The sequence below is a fragment of the Cebus imitator genome, unplaced genomic scaffold (genome assembly GCF_001604975.1).
Source record: "Cebus imitator isolate Cc_AM_T3 unplaced genomic scaffold, Cebus_imitator-1.0 Scaffold61, whole genome shotgun sequence".
In the NCBI taxonomy this organism is placed as follows: domain Eukaryota; kingdom Metazoa; phylum Chordata; class Mammalia; order Primates; family Cebidae; genus Cebus; species Cebus imitator.
Window position 1 is genome coordinate 5200357 of NW_016107376.1, and position 10359 is coordinate 5210715.

At 35.1% G+C, this 10359-nt stretch overlaps 1 protein-coding gene across 1 annotated transcript in view; it reads right to left on the bottom strand.

Annotated features, from left to right (window-relative positions):
* The window catches only part of HSPA14 (heat shock protein family A (Hsp70) member 14), a 31027-nt gene that overhangs the window by 11114 nt on the left and 9554 nt on the right, over positions 1–10359 (bottom strand). The window contains exons 4-10 of the mRNA XM_017529814.2: positions 9035–9083; positions 8802–8907; positions 7898–7988; positions 6391–6495; positions 5207–5368; positions 3473–3628; positions 1842–1944 (exon numbers count right to left, since the gene is read on the bottom strand). Coding sequence (XP_017385303.1) covers positions 1842–1944; positions 3473–3628; positions 5207–5368; positions 6391–6495; positions 7898–7988; positions 8802–8907; positions 9035–9083 — 772 coding nt within the window. The remainder of the gene's footprint in view (positions 1–1841; positions 1945–3472; positions 3629–5206; positions 5369–6390; positions 6496–7897; positions 7989–8801; positions 8908–9034; positions 9084–10359) is intronic.

Below are 10359 nucleotides of genomic sequence, written 5' to 3' on the forward strand. Positions count from 1 at the left end.
AAAAAAAAAAAAAAACTAAACTAAAAACATAAAACTGTCAAACTATAGACAAATGAAAAGAAAACTGTATTTCATATTTGCCATCCATCTAAGCAAAGCAGCTGGCGGAATCAGAGTCAAAGATCAAGAGTAAGTCAAACATCCTCCTCCCTAGCAGGACCAAAACTAAACAGCAAAGTAAATGCCTCAAAGGGAGACTGCTGTACATGATAGCTTATAAATAAAAATTTACACACAAAGAGACACAAAATAAACATTTTAAAAAATCTTCTAGTAACCAATGAAATACAAAGTGAAAAGATCTTTTTGCAATAGTCAATTGGAAATTTATCTTTAAATAATAAAACTCACATCAGCAAGACTATAGTAAAATGTATACTCATATATTGCTGATGGAATTATTAGTTAATTCAATTCTCTTGGAAAATAACTTGAGGTAAAAGTAGGCTTAAGCTATTGATACTCTTGACCTAGTATTTTACTTTGGGAATCTACCCTAAAGAATAATCTTAAATATGATAAAACCCTCTGCAGAAAGACAGGCATCATTCTCTTACAGGGAGGAAAAAAACCCAACCGAGGTGTCAACAGTAGGAACACAGTGAAAAATTGACAGTGCGTTTCCTTTTTTAGGACATTAGCAATCTATTTAAAATTGTGTTAATAGACTAGAGTAATATGGGGGGGAAATTGGTTATATTATACAAATTAAGTAAAATTCAAAACTGTACATACAGAATTATAACTATTATTAATATATTATTAAAACTCACCAAAATACAGCTAGCAAACAAAACTAAGCCTACAAACTAGAGGAGTTGCAAATATAGCTGCCTTTTGGTATTTTCTGCCTTTTGGTATTTTCTGAATTTTCTTACATCAATACTTACTATTTTAATAATGAAAATTTTAAAAGTCATATACATTTTATTTTTATTTTATTTTTGAGATTGGGTCTTGCTCTGTCCCCAGGCTGGAGTGAAGTGGTATGAATCATGGCTCAATGCAGCCTTGACCTCCTGGGCTCAAGCGATCTTCCCACCTCAGCCTCCCAAGTAGCTGGGACGAAGGACTCACACCACCACACCAGGCTAATTTGTTTTGTAGAGACAGCATCTCACTATGTTGCCAAGGCTAGTCTTGAACTCTTGGGCTCAAGCAAACCTCCCTCCTTGGCCTCCCAAATGTTGGCATCACAGGCATGAGCCACCATGCCTGGCTTGTTTTAAATTTATAAAAAGAGTATCTTCAATGAAGAGAAAACTTGCGGAAAAAAAGAAAACACTAAACATTTGCATTTTTTTGAAAGTCTAAAAATATGTTCCTAAGCAAGGAGTGGGAAGCAGCCTGGTGTACTGGTTATCAGTAGACACAGGAAGAATACTGAGTTAAATCTGGACTCTATTACTTACCATGTGATCTTTGGGAAGCTATTTAACCTCTGTACCTTGGTGCCTTCACTTAGAACACTGGGATAAGTAACAGTGCTTACCTTGGGGATAAATGATAGTTCCTACCTCAGAGTTGCTGTGAGTATTCAACAAGTTAATTTGTGTAAAACTCTTAGAAACAGTGCCTGGCACATAGTAAGTATTCAAATATCTTTCTTACATATAAGAAACACACTGGAAAGGAATTATTCTGTTTTGCTAGGAAACTGAACATATAAATATGAGTTCACCAGAGCCATTAATAAAAATTTAATCAATTTTTCCTTATTCATTAACACAAACTAAGAAAACACTTAAATGCATAAAAATATTCTTTCAGCACCAAGAGCTATTTCCTTGAGTTCAAGCCTGATGCACCTAAAATAATTGAGAAAAATATAAAAGCATTACCTTGTTGATATCATCTGCTGTAAATCCACTCTGATCTAAGAGCTCTCTGATTGCTTCTATACACTTATTAAAAAGTGGAGAACAAAGAAGTTCAAATCTTGCTCTGTACACATACACACACAGAGAAACACATAAAGACATAAGAGAAAAACAAAACAGGGCTTAGTACAATCAAACAAATTTCACTTTTCTTTTTCTTGTGAAGAGTAATGCCAAAACTCAATATGATAGCTCTCTGAATGACAGGTTTACCAACAGAATAAAGTATTAAATTAGAGGAGTACAATATCATGGAGGAAGAAGGGTCTAGGTCATTCATCTACATATATATGAAGATAGTATCAAATTCAAGTGAAAGTCCAGCTTGCTTATGGCCTAATAAGCTTCCAAAAAATAAAACATCAAAAATACATACCCAGCATATAGCACTCCCAACAATAAGCCTACTGACCTTAATCAAACCATCATTTCTGCTATTTTTATATGTTAAAGTTTTAAAAATTATTTCTAATGATTTTCCTTGACAGTTTGAGACCCTGTTGTACATAAGTTTAGTTCCTCTGTATTCCTTGAGAAACTTGAATGCTGTCAGATGATAAAGTTTTAAGAAAAATTGATGGTCATAAAAAATGTACTCCCTAATCTTCATACAGAACTTCTTAAATGCAGATGAGTGGCTTAAAAATTAATGTTGTCTATTAGTATCTATAATCCCTATAGACATTAAAGCATACTTTTATGGTTGAAAACTTGTGACAATGGCAAAATAGCCCTAATGAAAAATTATAAATTTCATTTCTTAATTACTGATTAACAGAGCAAATACATACTGAGGACTTGGACACACTTAACCCTAAGGAATTCTGGAACTAGAAAAATACACATACTCTGTCCACGAAGAGATTCTAATTCAATGCAACACCTTTTCTATCTTTTGAGTTGTAGCCTGCATTCTTTCTTCAAATATCCCAACAGACCTTTCTGCCAATCACTACCCACATGACTACTGAACATCTGAACTGCAGCTAGTGCTACTGAGGAAGTGCATTTTTAATGTTATTCTAATTAAGTTAAATTTAAGCAGCCACAGGTGATTAGTGGCTCTTTTATTGGGCAGTGCAGATCTAGTCTTCATGAAGGCCAGAGGAAAGTGAAGAAGCTAAACAGATAAAAGAGAATTGAACAAATACAGTCACTAGAATCCTAAAAAAAAAAGATACTGCAGTCCTGGAAAATTTCAGTATGCTTCAAAGTCACCTATTATGTTGTTGGGAGGTTTGAATAGGCCACATGATTATTATGAGCAAATCTGCAACACAAACACTACAGCACATCTTCCCTTTGTACTTTCTGGGTAAAGGTATAATCACTTGTAGAATCTAGGTTGAAGGTTTTAGGATGCCTTTACACGCTCCTAATTGTAGCCATAAAACAACAAGGCAAACAATCACGACTGATGTAATTACTCTGGTAACAGCTATTAGTCCGACAAAAACTGGACCCCAAAAGTAAAGACATTATAGATGGTTGATACATCTCAAACAAAAAAACAAAAAACCCAAGGTAAGAAAATTATACCTAAACAAGTATGTTGGAATTTTTTTTTTAAGTTTTTTGAACTTCAGTTTTACCTGGACACATTACAGTCAAAATCTTGCCCTTCATATAATGAGTCAAGAAAACAGTTGGCACTTCCCAAGGTAGACAAAGAATGTTTTGCTACTTCAGCACTGTTCATCAATTTCATCATGGCCCGTGCATTTCCTCTCACGTCGTGTTTGAAGGATCTAAATTAAAAACATAGCCTTTGAAGTTTAAAATTACTGGGCCATTTACAATATTGTAACTAAAATCTGGATAATCTTTATTAGAACAATAATAAATTAGTCAATCAGGCCAGGTGCAGTGTGGCTCATGCCTGTAATCCCAGCACTTTGGGAGGCTGAGGCAGGTGGATCACCTGAGGTCAGGAGTTTGAGACCAACCAGGACCAACATGGTGAAACTAAAAATACAAAATTAGCCAGGTGTGGTGGTGCATACCTGGAATCCCAGCTACTTGGGAGGCTGAGGCAGGAGAGTTGCTTGAACTCAGGAGGTGGAGACTGCAGTGAGCTGAGATTGCACCACTGCACTCCAGTCTGGGCAACAAGAGCAAAACTCTGTCTCAAAATAAATGAATACATAAATAAATAGATAAATAAAATTAGTGAATCAGTATTTTATTCCAGATTTTAGTGTTTTGCTTCTAATCCCTCTAAACTTTCCTAAAACACTATGTGCAACTAAAAGAGTCACCTCAAGAAAAATGGGTTACCAATTTCCTTAATACTCTGAATTGCTACATTATGTAACCATGAACTGCTGCATTATGTAATTGTAATAACAGGCTGTACTCTGAAGAAAGTAGAGTAGATATCACTTTTTTCCAGGTGAGACACAGAGGCTAAGGATGATTTATGTAACTGGGTCAAAGTCTCCTATGTTACCTTTTATAGTCACAGCACAGCCACTGTTTAATGGGATAAAATTATTTGTCAAGCATTAAGAAGAAAAAAACCTACAAGTGCTTCTTCAAATAAATTTCACATATGTAACAAAATATGTAAAATTACATTTTGCTGTCTCCAATATCAATTCATTTTCAAAACTACTTGCTAAGTAGTAATCAATGAATTTGTTTAAACATCTTTATAACAAAAGCCATATAGGTCTATATCAAACAAGTGAGACATTACGACTTCTTTAAGACTTCTTCAACCAATTAGGTTAGTCAAACTGGCAAAAATACCGTTTCAGTTATTTTTTTTTTTAGAGCAGCAATACCCAAAGTATAATCTTTACATATTTGACTTTTGTTACATCCCAAAGGCTTAGAATTTTGGAGTAATTATATCCAGTAACAAGACTGAAATATTCCTAGCAGTAGATGAGTAATTAAAATAAATACTCCGTAAGACAGTAACTCACTGGAATATGAAGATAACATAATGCAATCTTCACCAGAGCCAAACTTTCAAAAACTGTTCAGAAGGCAATGAAGCCTCAGTGCCTATACACTCCTTTATCCAGACAGAAGAGCAGTACATGACAAATTAAAATCCAAGCTCAAGCAGTTCAGTGTCTGATGGTCCCTTTACACTAAGTGAAAATCCAGGCACACTGCACTAGGCAGCCTGGACTCTGCTTCTTTGAATTGCTTGGACAGGACATTATAACTCTAGATATGAAAAATCCAGTTTCCAAGCAATGAAAAAACCACATCCTTCTTTGCAGCAGGATAATTTAAAATAAATTAGGAAAAAAATTAATATATGTGAAGACAAACTTCAATCAGAAGGTATTATTCAGGCCATTAATACTCACCTCTGGAACTCAGAAGCTAGATACTGTGCTAAGGTTTCTGTGAAATGGGCACCACCAATGTTATCATCAGTGTTTGTTGAAAGAACCCGATATATTCCACTGTTAACTTCCATGATGCTAAGAGATAAGGATGTTCCTCCAAGCTTAAACACCAAAATATTGCTTCAAGAGAAGATAAAGTAAGTTATCAGGGAATAACATTTTAAAACTAAGTTGGACATTAGAAGTCACTTAGTTTAATCCCTTTAAATTACAAATGAGGAAATAGAAAATCTCAGATGAATAACTCAGTTTTCTTTCTATAGTCACTTAGTGACAAATCAAGCCTAGAGCCGAGATGTTCTGCATCCAAGTCAAAGTTCTTTTTTACTTAGTCATGTGGGTACAACTGGATTCTTCTGAGTAAGGAGTTAAAAACATTGTGATTATAGTGAATTTTAAGAGAACTGAACATAGAAATTCTATGTGTTATTATGCAAGTTACTACTGCAATTGCATGTTTTGTAGATATATGCAAAATTAGAAGCAAATTCTCCATTTTCCATGTATCAAAACTCATAATTTGATATTCCTACATTTATCTAAAAATAATTCTTCCTTGTGATTTATACGTATTTATTTATTTAACTGGGAGATACAAAAATGAGGTGAAATAATTATGTTAAACTAACACTGCATCTGAATTAACTTCTCTAAAGTTGAACAACTATCCGGTCTATTGAGACATACTGACAGCTATATTAGGGAAAAGTATGTCCTAGTATTTCAACGTTAAAAGAAGTCTCAAAACCTCATGCTAAATTTCCCATCACCTGCCTGGTCAGATGCATATAAAAGTACCTATTGTTTGCAAACATGTGTAATAACTGGAATTGGTAGAAAAATCAGCGGTATCATAGCTGGAGTTGGAACCTGGTCAGGCCTAGAATTTCCAAATCTTCCTCCAAAACAAGGACAAAATAAGGGCAATATGACAAAGCCATAAAAGCTCAATCTTCCATTATGTTCTTCCTGTGCTCTCCTAGGACATCTTTCTCAACTGTTTGAAAAACTCTAGGCAAGAGTCTGTTTTTCCATCCAGAAAGGTTGGGAACCACTCATTATGTAACGATCTTTACTGATATAATTGTTAGAACCTAAAATGCTTTCTGCACTCAACTTAAAACTGAAAATATGATTTTTACCTTTTTCCGGCAGGGGAGTCTTGTCCAATTCCATAAGCAAGAAGAGCTGCAGACGGTTCGTGGATTAATCGCAAAACATTAAATCCAGCAGCTCTAGCTGCTTCTCTGTGAACAATTTGCTTTCAATGAATTTAATTTATCACAACATGTTCAATTCTACAGTCTATATTTTTAGAAATGCTCTGTTAAAGATTTTATACAAAAGCCACTAAGATTTCATAAGAACATGGCGTATAATGATCAAACAAGAATATAGAAAACAAATGGATGACTATAAGAGATCACTTTCTGTTTAAAATTATAACGTTCAGAGCCCATTTTCTTGACAAAGAAAAGAAAAAGCACATATACCGAATAAGAGAAATAAAGCTCTCAAAAATGTCCATGCTAAAAAAAAAGTTCAAAAGATGAGTCCTTTGGGATCTCAGAGTCTAGGACAGATGTTCTGTCTTCGTGCCATCCAGAACGTCCCCATTCAAAGTACTTGTCACACTTTATCATTATTATCTTGTTAATTCTGTGACATCATAAACCATGTCTTATTTATCTCTATTTACTCAACCTTCAATACAGTGTGGCTTAAACAGTAATCAATACACATTTATTGAATGAAAAAAATGCCTATTCAAAAACTTTAGAAAGACAAACTTATAAAACACTTGAAATGTTCTAATTTCTTTAACCTAGTGTTCAGTTTTTAAAAGTAAATAAGGCAATTCTCCGCCTCAGAAGCAACTTCAATGCCCGGAGCCTTGTGTGAAACTCTATCCTGCATAGCAAAGACATAAAAGCTCACCAATACATTTGCATAATGACCTGTAAAAACTAAATATAACTTTTTTGTTTAGATGTTAAGATCTAAGGTGAAGAAATAATCATAAATATTTTCTACAACTGTACCTTTAATTCCCACATAAACCTTAATTACAGAAAACTAAGGCAAAGTGATTCATAAATGTCAATTTAACCTGTAATTTAAAATGTTTCCTATCGAAATACCTGAGGGTACACTATAATTTTATGTTCTCTTGGCATTTCTTTTCTTTTCTTTTTTTTTTATTTTTGAGACAGAGTCTCGCTGTTGCCCAATCTGGAGTGGGGTGGCATGACTTTGGCTCACTGCAACATCCGCTTCCTGGGTTCAGGTGATTCTCATGCCTCAGCCTCACGAGTAGCTGGGAGTATAGGCACCACCACCATGCCCAGCTAATTTTTGTATTTTAATAGAGACGGGGTTTTGCCACACTGGCTATGAACTCCTGACCTCAGGTGATCCACCTGTCTCAGCCTCCCAAAGCGCTGGGATTACAGGCATGAACCACCATGCCCAGTCTCTTGGCATTTCATAACAAAAAAAAAAAATTAATGATCATTACACCTTACTATTTACAAATACAATTTTATTGCCTAACGTACATTCAAATATGTTACCTTTTACTAAATAGCGATTTTTGTGAAATTTGTATTTCTTTTAATTAAGCCACTAAGATAAACCCCATATACTTACCCAAGAGCATTTTTTTGCTTTTCTCCAAAATCAAATGGGACAGTAATAACTACATCATTTGCATCTGAGCCCAATACAGAATGTGCCGTTTCTGTATATGAAAAAATATAAAATTCTGATGAAAAAAATGACAAGTGATACTTTAAGATTTATTAATTTATGACACAGATCTCACTAAACATATTTTCCAATGCACTTGCTTGCCCCACCTCCTGCCTCATGTCAATTTTCTTCTCTGCGTTCTTAAATCATGAAGCACTTCTTGCGGTTTTGGTAATATCTTTTAGACATAGAACTAGCTTTCCAAAGAGCCTGGCTCTTAGGCTTCAGTGTTAACCATCTTCTAAATTAGAGTGACTCCATGGAGAATGAGCTCCTAATGCATCCGTGTGAAGACACAACGTCATAATGTTAGTTCCCTACATTTAAATAGGATGCCTTCCATCCCACAAGTTCTTAACATCATTCCAGGGCTGAAGGGAGCCTTATAAACAAATCTATTCCAGAATTTCTCAAATTGTTTCACAGAGTACCACTCGCTCAGAGCCTTTGTCAAAATTGCTGATAAAAATCAGACCTACTTAATCTGCCTAAATTATTGTTTACAGTATATTGTCAATCTTGAAGTGCCACTATTCACCAAGCTTATTTGGACGCTAAATATATTTTGAAAACTCTTATTTGGCCTAATCAATTTATATGACTTATAGTGAAATCAAAGGCAGAGAAGGCAAGGGCACAAAGCCAATTAGCATCCCAACCAGGTCTACGGTTTGTGTGTCTTTACTTATCTGTTCAATCACTCTGCTTCTCCCAAGATCTAAAAATGCCTCTAACTTTTTTTTTTAAGGTCAACTTTCAAAAGATCATTAAAGGTAACTGTCATATATCTTTTGCTCAATACCTTTCATTTTACTAAATATCAGTCTGGCAACATCTTCTGGGTTAACAAATTTTGTTTCTTCTCCAGCACAAATTTCGTATCGTAATTTCCCATTTTTTTCAATGACCTATAAAATAAATTATAATTATGCTATATAATTTTTAGTAACAGTGCAAAGTTTCGAATCAACATATATGTTATGGCCTTGGTAATTACTCTGTATAACAGGGAAGCAATAATAGAACCATACTCACTAAACATTTACTTTCCGTGATATATTTCTGAGCTTGTGGATCATTGGAGCTGTCCATAAAGAAAGATAAAGATAGCTAAGTATTAAAATCAGTATTGGAGATATATAAAGTTTAAAGTACACTGTATTTCTCAATTATCATTGAACAAATATTAAAATATTAACAAAATTATTAAGCTGCTTAATACTAAAAGTCTTCAAATGTTACAGAAGATAGAAATGGAATATTTATAAGGGTTACAGTAATTCTACTAAAGTGCTAATCTTTGCATTTGAAAGTAGCTTTCTTGTTCTGGCCTTGCTATTAATAGATGCTATATATTTTGAAGTACTGTTTATAATAGCCACAATTTTATACCATACTTTCACACCTGTGATTCTGAAGACCCAACCACTGAGATGAAAGGTTGCAAACTAAGAGCAAACCACAGTAGCTAAGACCATCTTTGTTGCTTGGTTTCTGAACACGCACCAACTCCAGAAACCAAAAGGTTGAGCAAAACTAGGAATGTTGTTTATAGAAAGGTGCGGGGTACTACAAATATGCATATGTAAACAGATTTAAGCAACTTATGCAGTCTACAAAATGTTTTCATATGCATTATCTCACCTTAGCCTCACAACACCTAAGTGGGGTGTGTCTGGCAGGTCTTATTTCAGAGATAAAGCGCTTCAGAGCAGGGCAATGACTTATAAGCTAACAAGGAGCAGAGCCAGTAGGTTGGCACAGGTATTCTCTATCAGGCTGCTATCGCTCATACTTTACCAAGTTGCCTCCCACTAATCTTGTTTATGATCATAGTACTTCTGTTCCTTGAGCAGGGACAGAAATCTTTAATTCTTGGCTTAATGTCATCTAGAAATTAAGATAAAATAGACTAGTACCCTTCCATTAAACCCTTCTTCCAAGGAGCTGTGACTATTCTATTTGGAGGCCAGCCTTAAATGTTTAATAAGAGAAGTTGAAAATTAATAGTGGCTAGTTGCTGAAGGGTTACAGAGCATCTAGGGACATTAACTTGTTAAGAGGCAGAGAAGGCCTGGTGTGGTGGCTTACGCCTGTAATCTCAGTACTTTGGGAGGCCGAGGCAGGTGGACTACCAGGTCAGGAGTTCAAGACCAGCCTGGCCAAAATGGTGAAACCCTGTCTCTACTAAAAATACAAAAATTAGCTGGGCATGGTAGCACACCTGTAATCCCAGCTACTTAGGAGGCTGAGGCAGGAGAATTGCTTGAACCCGGGAGGCGAGGCTGCAGTAAGCCGAGATGGCACCACTGCACTGCAGCCTGCATGAGGGAGATTCTGTCTCAAAAACAGAACAAAAA